A 13804-nucleotide genomic window follows, 5' to 3' on the forward strand; every position below is an offset into this window, starting at 1 on the left:
GTTTTTTTTTTTGGGGGGGGGGGGAGAAATGAGCAGAAGAAAAAAGGGGGTGCTTTTTCAGCCCCCTCCCCATTTACCTTTGACGTTGGCATAAGCTGAAGCTCCGTGCTTTGTTTCCACTGTGGGGGCCGAGGACGGCTTGGGGGACCTTTGCTGAAACTTTGGGGTTCCAGTTGGGTGATCCTGAAGAAATGGGGTCGGGAGGAGAGAATTTTTAATCCTGGTTTGGCGGGCGGGCGAGCTTGGAGGAGGAAAAATCCCACCAAGGCGAGCAATCCACTGCGAATCCGATGCCTGGAAGAGGTCCTGTCAAGCCGCAGGCTCCAGAGCCAGTTTTAAGCCATGATCAAGGAAGCCGCAGCCGGCCAAACTCAGATGGAGCCACAACAGAGGGAGCCATACTCCGAAACTCAGCCGAAAAAAACAACACACCAGTTCCCTTAGAAAGCAAAAAGGTGCGTCTTGCAGAGTGACAGACCAGGCAGGAAAAGAGGCTTAAGAGAGACCAGAGAGGTCACAAGTTGGGAGGGCTTCACCGCCAGCCCGTTGCTTACAAACCACGTTTTGCTTACTACCCTAGGCGGCATTGCAACCCCCTTTCGTTTTTCCCTGCGGAAACTTTGCTGGACGTTTAGCAGAGGTGGGGGGGGGAGAAATGTCAACTATCTGGAGTGATCTGGCATCAGGAAGGATTTCCAGATAGTCCTCGACTTAACGACCGCTTTGGGGTGGGTGGGGGAAGCCGAATTTCCATCGCTAAGCAAGCCGGTTATTCGGTAAGTCGCTCCTGATTCTACAACCTTCTTTTTTTTTTTTTTTGCCCCACGGATTAAGTTAATCGCTGCAGTCGTTCAGTGGATCAAGGGGTCACTAAGGGAATCCGGCTCCCCCCACTGACTATGCTTGTGGGAAGGCCCCTAAAAGGAGATCCATGTGATCCCGGGATGTCCGGAGCCCTTTGTCCAAAATAGGGCCTCCTGCCTGAGCAGGGGGTTGGACTAGATGACCTCCAAGGGGCTGAATTTCGATCCCATGTCTGTGGGGAGGTTGTAAGCGTGAGGACTGGTTACAAGTCACTTTTCCCCCTCGCTACCTTGGAACGGTCGCTAAACAAACCGTCGTAAGTCCGGGACTACTGGTTGGCGCGCCCCAAGCAGCCCCGCCACCGTTCACAGAGCCAAGATCCAAGCAGCCGCGCCGTTGCTGCAACCGAGGAAGACACCCTCCCCCAACCCTTTCACATGCAGAGCGAGGGGGCCCGGGTGCCCCCAAACCCATACTCCACTCGCACCTTTCGGCTGGGTGAAGGAATTGCACCTGGGACTCTGGCTCGGCCCTAAAGAGGAAGGGTTGCAGAGTGAACGCACGAAAACAAGGGTTACTTTTTTTTCCCCCTTAAAGGAGCTCGTCACTCGGCGGGGAAGAGGGGCTTACCTGTACTGGCAACTTGTGCCCTTGCCAAACTGGCAGAGGCGCTTGTGGAGACCCAGCCGTTTGGCAGAACAGAGGCCGACAACCAGCAACGCCGCCAGGAGCAAGGAGATCACCACCAGGGCCGTCGAGGTTGCCCGGCTCGCTGGAAAAGGACAAGGCGGGCCGAGTGTTATGCTGCGCCGAGGCCGGACGGCGCATGCCGAACGGGGGGGGGGGCAGCTGGGCATCTTGCGAACACAAAAGAGGCCTTGTCTCCCGCAAACAAGCCAGTTTTTCACCAAGCCGGGCCTTTCAGGCATCCCCCGCCGGGTGCCGAGCCCCATGACTGGCTTGGAAAAGATGCATTTCCTAAAGTAATGAAATAAATCGGGGCCCTTTCGTTTCTTCTTTCATCGCTCTGCGGAAAGAAGTCCCTGGTTTTACTTTGGACTCCTGCAGCGAGGTTAAGTCCTAGGCGGAGACGGAGAGGATAAATCGATTTTTTTTAAAAAAATATCTAAGAGATTTTTGCATCCGAGCTGAGGATAGAGAAGATGTGTCTGCGGCGTTGGCTGATCGGGATTAGTTTTAACCTGGCTTTGCTTTTTGGTTAGTGGGGTGCAGGCAAAATTCAGCCCTGGGTTGCTGTGTATACAAACCAGAATATCTATCTATCTATCTATCTATCTATCTATCTATCTATCTATCTATCTATCATCTATCTATCTATCTATCTATCTATCTATCTATCTATCTATCTATCTATCTATCTATTCTCTCTCTCTCCCCCTATCTATCCATCCATCTCTCGGTCTCTCTGTCTTTCTCAATCTGTCAGTCTGTCTACCACTTATCTGTTTGTCTGTCCACTTGTCTGCCTGCCTATATCCATCCATCCCACTGTCTGTCCGTTCGTCCTTCTGTCTGTCTGTCCTTCCCTGCCTCCATTCTATCTATCTAGATCTCTCTCCATCCATCCATCCATTCCTGTCTATCATCTATCTCTCCATCCATCTACCTATATCCATCCATCCATCCATCCATCCATCCATCCATCTTGCTGTGTGTCCTATCTATCTATCTATCTATCTATCTATCTATCTATCTATCTATCTATCTATCATCTATCTATCTATCTATCTATCTATCTATCTATCTATCTATCTATCTATCTTATCTATCTTATCTATCTCTTATCTATCTCTTATCTATCTTATCTATCTCTTATCTATCATCTATCTATCTCTTATCTATCTATCAACTATCTATCTATCTATCTATCTATCTATCTATCTATCTATCTATCTATCTATCATCTATCTATCATCTATCTATCTATCTATCTATCTATCTATCTATCTATCTATCTATCTGTCTACCCATCTTTCCTCTCTCATCTACCTACCCACCTTCTCCTCTTCCCTCCCATCGCATCTTCCTTCTGTGTGGCGTCTCTTCCAGACCCCACCCGCTGAGGGCTGTGATTGCAATTCCCCCCCCCTTAATCCGTTAAGATGCTTTGAGTCTTTCCAGGGGAAGGAGGGGCTGTAAATGAGACGCCAGCTGATTCTTTTTGTCAGGTAGACCCCCTGATGACCCAGCAAAAAGCTCTCCTTAATGGGAAACTAATGGCTGGGGGAAATTGCTGCGCAATTGACACACGCAGGAACAAGTTGCAAGGAAGGAGAAAAGGCGGCTGGAACAAAGAAAGGGGAGAGCTTGGGGGGGGAGGGGGGCAAACAAGCTCACTGCAACCCAGGCATGCATGCACTTGCAAATCTGCAATCGTTCGGAAGTATATTTGTGCTTTTATATAGCTGCAAACAACACAATCATCTGCAATCGTTAATAAATACATTTGTGCATTCGTATAGTGGCAAACAACACAATTAAGCTATTGCTCTGCGCCCACCCTCACTTGCCTTACCTTCCTGTGGGGCGGGGGGCCCACTGTCCGCACTGCCCCCAAGGCCGCCCGTCTGGCAATGAGGGGGCGCCCACCCGGGTTCACAATGGCAGTGCCCTTTGTTGTTACAAACCTGCAGGTTGAAAAGGGAAGCCTGAGTTAGCCCAGCTAGGATAAACTGGTTCTTTGATCTAGAGAGCTCTTTGGGTTGATATCCAACAAGGCAAGTTTCCCAGGCTGCCTCCTTCCCTCTTTCTCGCAACTTTCTAGTCCTCAACACTTTCTGTTGAGGACTAGAAACTTCTTGCACAAAAGTTGGGGAGGGAAAAAAGAGAAAAATTGTCCGGTGTTTCAGCCTACATTTCTTTTGGTCTTTTGATGTTAGATAAACAGTTTTTGAAAGAGAGGGGTGTGTGTGTGTGTGTGTGTGTGTGTGTGTGTATGAAATATATTTCACTTACCCCATGCCCGCTGCATTGGCACACTGGGAATTTGATGGATGAAACATCCTGGCATCGTTGGTTGATACAAACCTATAAACAAAAACATGGGTAGTTCTCAACTTACAACCATTCATTTCAGGACTGTCTGAAGTTATGACGATGCTGAAAAAGCGACCTGTAACCAGTCCTCGCACTTACAAACGTGGCAGCATCCCCACGGGTTTAAAGCATGTATTTACGACGCTTGTAGCCTCCCAGGTGATCCCCATTTGGGACCTTCCCAGGGCTGATGTCAACAGAGGAAGCCAGATTCGTTTAACAACCACATGATTTGCTTAACGACCATGTCAAAAAAGTCATAAAATCAGGTACTTGACAACTGCTTCACTTAGGGACAGAGGTTCCAGTTGGGATCGTAACTTGGGGACTACCTCTAAGTGGCATTTAAGGCAGGGAAGCAATTCTCTCTCCCCAAAATCTCGGCCAGAAAAGCCCATTTGAGGCTCACTCACTTTGTTAGGACCACACTTCGTCCCGGGTGATACCCCGGCCTCATCCACAACATCGGTAGCAACCACAATCCTAAGAGCATCCCGCAGGCAGTTGGACGTCCGAACGGATCCGTTCCGTCTTCTCTCGCACTGCAGCTGCCCACACTGGACATCGCTGCGGGAAAGAAACGGAAAACATTCCTTCACGTTCCTAGTCCTCAGTTTTTTTATCTTAAAAGAGCCCGGAGCCCGGCCTCCAGGCCCCACCCAGTTAAAATGTCCATTCCTGCCAACATCCACCGTACGTTTCCTAGTGGTAGAGTTTTAATTGCTGCTGCTGCTGGAAATATTGTGTGACCCTTTGTGTAAATTGCCGTAAATATGACAACTAATAAATAAATAAATAAAGTTTCCAACACTCTATTTATTTTATTTACGGGGTGTGTGTGTGGTCCTTGATTGATGGCCACAACTGAGCCGAAAATTTCTGCCGCTAAGCGAGACAGTTCTTTAAGTAGAGTTTGGCCTGCTGATGCTGAACTATTTTTTTCCCCCCATCGTTTTTGTAAATCGACCTTAAGAACCCACCGTTGTAGAGGGAAAATGGAAGGGCTTACCTCTTAGCACAGGAGATGTAGGAGCCGTTGGGATGCTGCCCGCAGTTGCCGCGCGCATCGCCCCTCTGGTTGAGGGACGCCACGCAGCCCTCCGACACGGGAACCGCCTCTGGGGGAAAAAAATTAAAATGAAGAAATAAAAAAATTAGGGAATGACTGCAAACAAATGCAGGGCTCGCAAGCTGAGCAGTTTGCAGGCTAAAAAAAGGATCAACTAAAATCGGATAAAGCCTCATCGGTTAATTAGACAGGGTAAATAAAAAGCAAACACATATCTAGCGGTTAAGAAAGTGGGAGACGGTGAGTTCTAGTTCCCCCTCAGGCACGGAAGCGGATTGGGTGACTTTGGGCCGATCACCAGGAGACGGTGAGTTCGAGTCCTGACGTAGGCAGGAAAGCTGATTGGGTGACCTTAGGAGATGGTGAGTTCTAGTCATACCTTAGGCGTGAAAGCTTATTCTGTGATTTTCGGCCCAATCACTAGGAGGCGGTGAGTTCTAGCAGCGAGTTCTAATCAAACACGAACGCATCTAATTTACAACTAGTTCTCGACGACCTCAGCCACGTGATTCGCTTAACAACCGCACGATTCGCTTACACACACACACACACACACAAAGATCACAAAATCAGGTTGCGACTCGCTCAACCAAGGCTTGGCTTCGCCACGGAAACCCTGGTCCCCACTCTGGCCGTAACTCGAGGACCACCTGTATGGAATGTGGCTTGATCGAACCTCAGCTTACCAGGACCCCAATGGGCTTGGCACTGGCCGGAGTAAGTGGGGCAGATCCCTCCGTGGCACATTGCCTTCCCCCCTTCACACAAGGTGCCGTCTTGCTTGTAGAGATTCGAAGGGCAATGTGGAGAGGTCCCATCGCAGAATTCAGGCAGATCACATTCGTCCCGGACTGCCCGGCACGTGTGTCCAGCATTGAGCAGCTACACATGAGAGAACAGGTGGAGTTACCTGTGCAGCTATCCTCAACTTACAACAGCCTGTTTAGTGACCGAAGTTACAACGCCACTGGAAAAAAGAGACAGCGCCATTTTTTCGCACCGATAACCGTTTGCAGTGTCCCCCCCCTGGTCACGTGACCAAAATTTCTTGGCAACTGGCTTGGGCCTATGACTGTTCTCGGTTAAATTATTAAAATTTTGCCACTTGAGCTGAGGCAAAACCGGGCAGAGCTGGAAATTTCAAATTTACAAGAACTTCAGTTGAGGATTGAGAACCAGAACAGAATCCGGGTTTCCTTTCGGGAGGAGGATTGGGGAACAAAGTTTCTGCCAGAATCCTGGTTTGCATCGGAAAAGGGCTAAGAACGAAAAGAAGGGGGTTATCCTGCATTTTTTTTTGGGGGGGGCACCTTACCTTGCACTGGTGACAGCATGGTTGACCAGTAGCACACTGGGCTCCAGGCACTAATTTACACGTCGTTGCATTGCAACAAGGGTCTGTGCACTCCTGGAGAAGGAAGGAAGGAATTTTTTTTAAAAAGGAAACAAAAACCATAATTTTGGGGGGAAAATGGTCCTACAAAGAATGGCTCTAAATGACTAAATTGACTGCTTTGATGAAAGAAAAGAATAAAATTAGTTGTGTTGCTGCATGGAAACCCCGTTCTGGATTTCGTGCTCGGGGGGTGGGTGGGGGGAAGAAACTTTGATTTTTGGTTCTGCTGTTTAGATAGGTGTGTTGTTATATCAATTACTAGAATAGTAATAATAATAATAATAATAATAATAATAATAATAATAATAATAATAATAATAATAAGAAGAAGAAGAAGAAGAAGAAGAAGAAGAAGAAGAGGAGGAGGAGGAGGAGGAGGAAGAGGAGGAGGAGGAGGAGGAGAAGGAAAAGAAGAAAAAGAAAAAGAAAAAAAAGAAAAAGAAGAAGAAGAAGAAGAAGAAGAAGAAGAAGAAGAAGAAGAAGAAGAAGAAGAAGAAGAAGAAGGAGAAGGAGAAGAAGAAGAAGAGTTGGAAGGGACCTTAGCAACAGAAAATTCCCACCAAGCCTAGTGGGAACAGGAGGCCTCTTAGGACAGAGAAGGAGAATGCCACATGGAATGGAGTCTCTTTTTTAGAAACTGGCTGGCACAAAATAGAACACCCGATTTCTGCTGGCACCAATGAAATAAATAAAGGACACCGTGCCAACATCAACACAACAAGGACAAGGCCCGAAGCGAGAAAGAGCTTGTTGTCATTTGTCCTTCCTTACCAAAAAAAGGCCGCAATCACATTCTTCCCCGGATTCTACTAGGCGGTTCCCGCAGTGGGACTTCACCAGGCGGGCTGGTTCGGGCTGGTCAAGGAGGCAGCTAACCTGGTTTCTCTGGAGGATTTGCTGGAAACGTTGTTGGCTGCAGGTGCTGAAGCTCAACCCGGGCATAATCCTAGCGAAGGAAAGAAGGAAAGATTTTTCAGGACAATCCTGATTTCCCAGGCGTGGGAAACGAGGTGTGTATGTGTGGGGGGGTGGATCTTTGCTCCGCTATTGAGTATTTGAAGAGAGGATCCATTCATTTTCCACAGCAGCCGAAAGCAAGACAAGAAACGATGGATGGAAACTAATCGAGGAGAGAAGCAACTTAGAACTAAGGAGAAATTTCCTGAGAGCTCAAATCATTAACCAGTGGAACTACTTGCTTCCAGAAGTTGTAGGCGCTCCATCACTGGAGGCTTTTAAGAAGAGATTGAACAGCCATTTGTCTGAAGTGGCATAGGGTTGCCTGACTGAGCAGGGGGTTGGACTAGAAGACCTCTAAGGTCCCTTCCAAATCTGCTATCCTTATCCCTATCCTGTTATTCTACCTTCCTTCCTTCCTTCCTTCCTTCCTTCCTTCCTTCCTTCCTTCCTTCCTTCCTTTCATTCATTCATCCCATCACTGGAGGCTTTTAAGAAGACACTGGACAGCCATTTGTCTGAAACGGGAGAGGGATCTCCTGCTTGACCAGGGGGGTTGGACTAGATGACCTCTAAGTTCCCTTCCCAAATTGGTTTATTCTACTCTTCGCTTCCAGCGGGCCAGGAGATATTTTCACTCACCCTGTTGGTGCGTCCATGATGCACTTCCGGCTCGGGGGACGGATGGAACTGTTGCAGCCACAGCCGTCGCTGTCGTGGGCGAGGCCGAGATTGTGGCCAAGTTGGTGTGAAAGAGTGGAAGCCATGATTAAAGAGCTAACGGAATGGCCCTGGAGGAAAACAAACCAGGATTGGGGAAAGGGAATTGTGCCGATCCAGCCCCATAAAAACAAGCACCCTTTCTGAACTTAAGAGGCACTTATAGGTAGCCCCCGTCTTATAATACTTCGTTTAGCGACCATTCAAAGTCAAAACCAGCACTAATTGGTGGCTTACAGCCGGTCCTCACACTTACGACCATCGCAGCATTCCCCACAGCCACGTGGTCGTAATTCAGAAGCCAGCTAGGAAGGCCGTAAGTGGGGATCACACCACCCTGCAACCCCGGGATTGTCATAACCACCTGTTGATGCTCCGGGGAGGGGGGGAAAATTTGACACTTGCAATGTTTTGCGAGCCTTTGTCGGCGTTCCCAGCCTCCGAGAAGCCCCTTCCACTCACCATGCTGATCCCACCGGAGCGCTTAGAGCAGATGGACCCTTGGGTGGACACGCCAATGACGCCGGCGGGAAACGGAGGACCACTACAGGGGAAAAAGGAAGCAGAGGGATTTTGCACGAATTAATGCCAAAAATTAAAAGTTCAGAGTTGTTTGGTTTTGCAGGAATCTCTCTCTCTCTCTCTCTGCACTGAGTTAATGAAACATTTTTTTAAAAAAAAAAACTAAGCTGCTAGTCCCCTTGCTGCACCTGATGCCTTACACAATGAGCTGAACGTTGTCATGTGGAATCCGGGGCAGCAAATCCTTCTGTCTCCATTCGAGGAACCGCTGGAGAATCTCTTTTGCGGTTCCATCTGTCGAGACCCGGTTGCCGTTATTCCAGACTTCGGCGCCCACGAGGGCCACCCGCAGACCCAGCAACCTGTAGAACTGGAACAACAGCAACAACAACAAAAAACAGAGTTTTTTGCACAGAGTAACAAATTGAGAAATACTTGTAATTGAAGATATTTTTCGTTCCGGGGTGGTGGGGGTGGGTGGGTAACTGGTCTTTATAAAATCTGTATCCCGACAATATGGTGGCATCTAGCCAAATAATTGCTCCAATTTCAGGGAGGGAAAAAGGGAATGTCGGGATTGCAGCTCACCCCATCCATGTGGCTGGCAATTTCCAAGATCCGCGTTTGAGTCCTGTTGAGGTTCGGAACCAGCTTGAACTGCAAGGCAGAAAGATTGGTGTCAGCAGTGGGATATGCCTGGGATCAAAAGGGAGTTTTCAGGGAGGGATAACTCGATCTATGGGATTCCTGAGGCTTTGGAGGGAATCAAAACTTGTGTCTACGGTGAGAAGGTGGGGTGAGCTGAGAGGGGGTGGTGGGAAAGAAGGGCTTACTCACTGAGATCGAGCAACATGAGGTTTCAATTTACACTAGCTATCCCTTCAATTCAGTGCTTGCAAAAAAAAAAATTCCCCTGCAAATTTTTCCTGGAGATGACTTGATCGGCCTACAAAAAAAAGGGTTGTGTGGGCAAATTGGGGAGGAGGGGGAGACAGCCCTCACCTCGGCGTGGTCCACCACGATCACCAGCTCCACGTAACCACGTTCGGCCTCTGCTTCTCGCTTCACCTGGGAGGAATAACGGGAGCAGTCAGGCAGAGGAGACCCAAGCGATGGCCAACCCTAGAAGTTCACTCTTACCCGTTGCTTTGGCTGCGGTTGTGGGTGAAATTGTCTGCACATCCCGGTCACCGGTTTCATGCCTTCGAGTCTGTAGACCCTCGTCTGCCCATCTGGGGTAGACTCCAAGCTGTAGCTTCTAAACTGGGAGACGGTGAGGAGACCACTGGGTGATCAAAGAAAAGAAATAAAGAAAGACATCTTTAAAAGTGCAATATCTTGGGTTTCTTTGGCGTAGAGGGTGGGTGAATTCACTCCAGTTTTTTTTTGGGGGGGGAAGGCATGCCCCCCCTTTTTCGTCAATTTGGTTGCTCAAGTTGAGGGTTTTCCTCTCCCCTCCTCCCCGCTTTTCCTCGTGTGTCTGCTGGAACGGAAAGACGGGAAAGGGAACAATTTGGCTTCGAATGGTTTGAAGTGGCAGTGTCCGGTCACAAGATGGGCATCGTGGGATTTGTAGTAGCCTTGTCCTCGAGAGTCCTAGAAGACTGGCAAAAAGCAGGGACCTCAGAAAAGCAAAGGAGAAAGTGAAAGTGAAAGTGAAAGCCACGGGCAGTGGGGGGGCGGAAAGGAAGAATAAAATGAAGGCGATAATGAACAGGGGAAGACAAAGAGGAGAAAGTGAAAGCGAAAGGTGAGGAAGTAGAGGGAAGCATAAAATGAAAGTGAAAGTGAACTGGGAGGAGAGGGAGGAGAAAGTGAAAATGGAAGGGGAGGAGAGCTCAATTCCGCCCCAATTTTGCCCGTTCTTACCTTAAACCCGAGCAAACACAGACATTGGCCCAAGAGTCGGGGTAGCCCTGAATGCTACCCCGGTAACAGCAGTTGCCCTAAAAGAAAACCCCAAACAAAACAGAATAAGCAGCTTAAATCTTGATTCCGCTGCGGCAGACCATAAAATTCCTCTTTTGCAAAGACGCACCTGAATAGACACAAGCCACGGTTTAATTTATGGAATCCAGGCTTGTTCAAGGCCAGACAGAGTGAGTGGATAAGCCGAGGTTTAACTACCAGGTCTGCTAAAGGCTACCCCCTCCTATCAGAATAAGGAGCTGTGGGGTACCCAAGCCCATTTTTGAGGCATCTCAGTGGGGCATTTTATGTCAAAGCAGCTACTGCAGATACACTCAACAAACAGACCATATTTGGGCTGTTAAGATAACTAAATGGAGCCTCCAGTTCTAGGAACAGTCTACCTCTGAGCCGCGTTTCACTGATACGTAGCATATAAAACTGAGAAAATAAACCTGGTTCTTACCTCCGGGTTGTTTGGATGCACTGTTCTTGTCCCGTTTGGGAGATAATAGGTTAACTCTGAGCTGCCTGCCATCATCATCAGCTCCCTGCGAAGGAAGAACAAGCCAACATTGAATGGAAATGCCGAAACAAAAAGCCTCCTTCAAACTCCTAGATCATCTTCCAGGGCGTTTAAGAGAGACTGCTCCCGCCTATGGAAGCTCTACTGAATGCTCACGGCTGGATCGTCTCCGGTGCAACGGTGCCTTAGGCTTTCTGCGGCTTTCTTTTTTCTTTATGCAAAGGTTCTGTGCTTTTATTTTTTTTAAAATCGAACCTGAATTCATATTTGCATCTAGAACGCCAGAATCAGAGGGTCCCTTGAGGTCATCAAGTCCAACCCCCAGCTCAAGGCAGGTTCCCCCCATTCAAGCACCTCCAATAACTTTGATTTTAACTTTTTTTTTGCTTTAGAAGCGACAGGGCTGACCTCCTCTAGGGCGAGTAGGATTTGGGGGGGACCCTTCCAACTGGGGAGACCCCCACCCCAGACTCTGCCCGTCTCCCTGACCCTCGACTCACCGATTCTGTGCCAAATCCAGACGGAGGTGCTCCCTTTCCACCTCAAAAGCAAACCGTAGCTGAGCAGGGAAAACATGGGAACCTTAAAAAGAAGGGAATTGGGGGGGGGGAAACCGTAAGGATGGGGAGACCCCCCGATTTTGGAGCAGGGAGCTTGGGGGGGGTGGTCCACGCACACCCACCCACCCCTGCCCGGCTGGAGGAAGCTGCCTTCAGGACGTTAAGCCCCCTTGGGGTGGGGTCTCCGCCAGCATCTGCAGAAGGTGTCTGTCACATTCCCTTCCCCGCCCCACCCAGGGTTTTCCTGCCCTACAGAAATGGACGGAAACGCTTCGGAGACACCCAACATCCGTGCCACGGGTGGGGGCACACCGTGGGGGGGGGGGAGACGCGTGAGGCAGAGGAGATGAGCTCATCCAACCGGCCAAACCGGCAATTGCCAAAGCAGGCTTGTGATTTATGCCTTGTCTTGTCTCTTTCACAAATTGGGGAAAGGGGAAGGGGGCAGAGGCGCCTTACCGACGAGGATGCCGCCGGCACGATCTTCGGGGTAACCGGCCACCGGCAAAGGACATCGCTCCGGTTGCGAGTCGGGGGCATCTGCAAAGGTTAAAAAGCGTTGGGAGGGGGGAGAAAGTGGGGTGGTGGTGGTGGTCTTCTCCTGTTCCCCCCCCCAAAAAAGTTGGATGTCCGCGTGGGGGAATCCCTCAGTGGGCAGTCGGGTATGAATCTGCGCCCCCCTCTCCCCCCCACCCAGAAGTACATTCTCGCAGACCCCTCCTGCAAGGATTGGATTTTGACGAGATCTGGGTCAGGGATTCTCCGGCTGAGCCATTTTAAATAGGTGGGGGACTTCAACTCCCAGAATCCCCCTTTTTGCACACTTAGCGACCCTGACAGCATCCCCTGCGGTCACGTGTTCAAAATTCAGCCGCTCAGCAGCTGACTCATATTTATGACGGTTGCGGGCATCCCTCGATCCCCCTTTTGTGTCCATCGAACAAAATCAACGGGAAAGCGGATTCATTGTGTGACTAAGTTAATGAATGCGATGATTCCCTTAACGACCGTGGCGAGAAAGGTTGTACCTCACTCAACAACATAAATTTTTCGGCTCCGTTGTGGTCACATTCAGGACCGCCTGCACTGTTTTGAATTTTTGAGGACAAAACAAATCACAGCTATCCAATCCCAGGCCCATTTTTTTTTTTCAGTTAAAAACTCCCACAAATCGGCTATTCCTTGGCAGTCCTTGCGAGGTCATCTAGTCTGACCCCTGCTTCTGCTGGGGGAGGAAAATTGGAGCCTCATCCCCTTTGACCTCTTTTTTTTCCTACTCCACCTCCCCCCCCCAAACCTCTTTATTTCTGTCATTTCCACCCATTTCTAAGCCTGATTCCCCGGCCAGTCACCCCCTTTTCTCCTCTCCCCTGCCAGCAAACCCCAATCAATCCAAGATCCCCCTTTGAGCGGGGTGGGGGGTGGGGGACGGACTAGAAGACCTCCAAGGACCCTTCCCACTCTGCGATTCTGTTAGAGCTGCTGTAAAACTTCCTCAACGTTTCACAGGGATGCCTCCCCCCCCCCCCGCCGCCGCCGCCTCCACTACTCCTTGGGCAGGCCCAGCGCTCTCTGCACGTGCTCAGAGACCAGGAACCTCGCCTGTCCCTTCTGCCTTTCAGGGCTGAGCTGGGTCCGCCGGCTAAACCCGGGGGGTGGGGGGGTGGGAAAAAACCAGCGCCAGGCTTTACCCACGAAGACCCCCCCCCGACACACACACACACACACACACACACACACACACACACACACACACAGCCCGACCCGCTTCCTCGCCTCCGGGGGAAAGCTTTTTCCCACGACCCCGACGCCCCTCAACCACCGGCCCCAGTCCCGTGCCTGCCCTCCGTAGCCCATCAGCCGCAGCCAAGCTGACCCCAGGGGCGGCGCAAGCTGCGCCGATCCTCTTTCCCATCCAAGCTGCAGCCCCGGCTATTGCCCCCGCCAGCCCCGTCCCTCCCGGAGGGGTGGGGGGGTGGGGGTCTCCCCTGGTCCCGGGGGTCTCACCTGCTGCGCGACCCCGGCCGGCCAGGCATCCCCACCAAGGCAGCAGCAGCAGCAGCAGCGCCAGTTCCCTGCGCAGCGCCATGCCCGGAGGGCGCCAGTCCAGGCGCCTTGCGCAGCGCGGAGGGTCTCCTGGGGGGTCGCCGGCCTGGCTAGGAGAGCCGGGGCAAGGGGCGCCGCTTGCCGGGCTGCGGCTGGGTCGCTCTCCGGAGCAGAAGGCGGCTCTTGAGCCTCGGCGGCCGCCTCCTCTTCCTCCTCCTCCTCCTCCTGCGCTCCGCCTC

At 50.6% G+C, this 13804-nt stretch overlaps 1 protein-coding gene across 1 annotated transcript in view; it reads right to left on the minus strand.

Moving 5' to 3' along the window:
- The window catches only part of ADAM15 (ADAM metallopeptidase domain 15), a 31047-nt gene extending 17308 nt beyond the window's left edge, over positions 1–13739 (minus strand). Inside the window, exons 1-21 of the mRNA XM_081340113.1 lie at positions 13527–13739; positions 11979–12059; positions 11460–11541; positions 10900–10984; positions 10395–10471; positions 9666–9810; positions 9528–9593; positions 9114–9182; positions 8726–8895; positions 8466–8547; positions 7926–8074; positions 7098–7272; positions 6246–6338; positions 5617–5812; positions 4871–4979; positions 4275–4428; positions 3781–3852; positions 3341–3452; positions 1435–1576; positions 1292–1336; positions 78–183 (exon numbers count right to left, since the gene is read on the minus strand). Of these exons, the coding sequence (XP_081196239.1) occupies positions 78–183; positions 1292–1336; positions 1435–1576; positions 3341–3452; positions 3781–3852; positions 4275–4428; positions 4871–4979; positions 5617–5812; positions 6246–6338; positions 7098–7272; positions 7926–8074; positions 8466–8547; positions 8726–8895; positions 9114–9182; positions 9528–9593; positions 9666–9810; positions 10395–10471; positions 10900–10984; positions 11460–11541; positions 11979–12059; positions 13527–13608 (2292 nt within the window). The 5' untranslated portion in view covers positions 13609–13739. The remainder of the gene's footprint in view (positions 1–77; positions 184–1291; positions 1337–1434; positions 1577–3340; positions 3453–3780; positions 3853–4274; positions 4429–4870; positions 4980–5616; positions 5813–6245; positions 6339–7097; positions 7273–7925; positions 8075–8465; positions 8548–8725; positions 8896–9113; positions 9183–9527; positions 9594–9665; positions 9811–10394; positions 10472–10899; positions 10985–11459; positions 11542–11978; positions 12060–13526) is intronic.
- Positions 13740–13804: the final 65 nt, after the last annotated feature.

Source organism: Vipera berus (assembly GCF_964194415.1).
Source record: "Vipera berus genome assembly, chromosome: 16".
NCBI lineage: Eukaryota > Metazoa > Chordata > Lepidosauria > Squamata > Viperidae > Vipera > Vipera berus.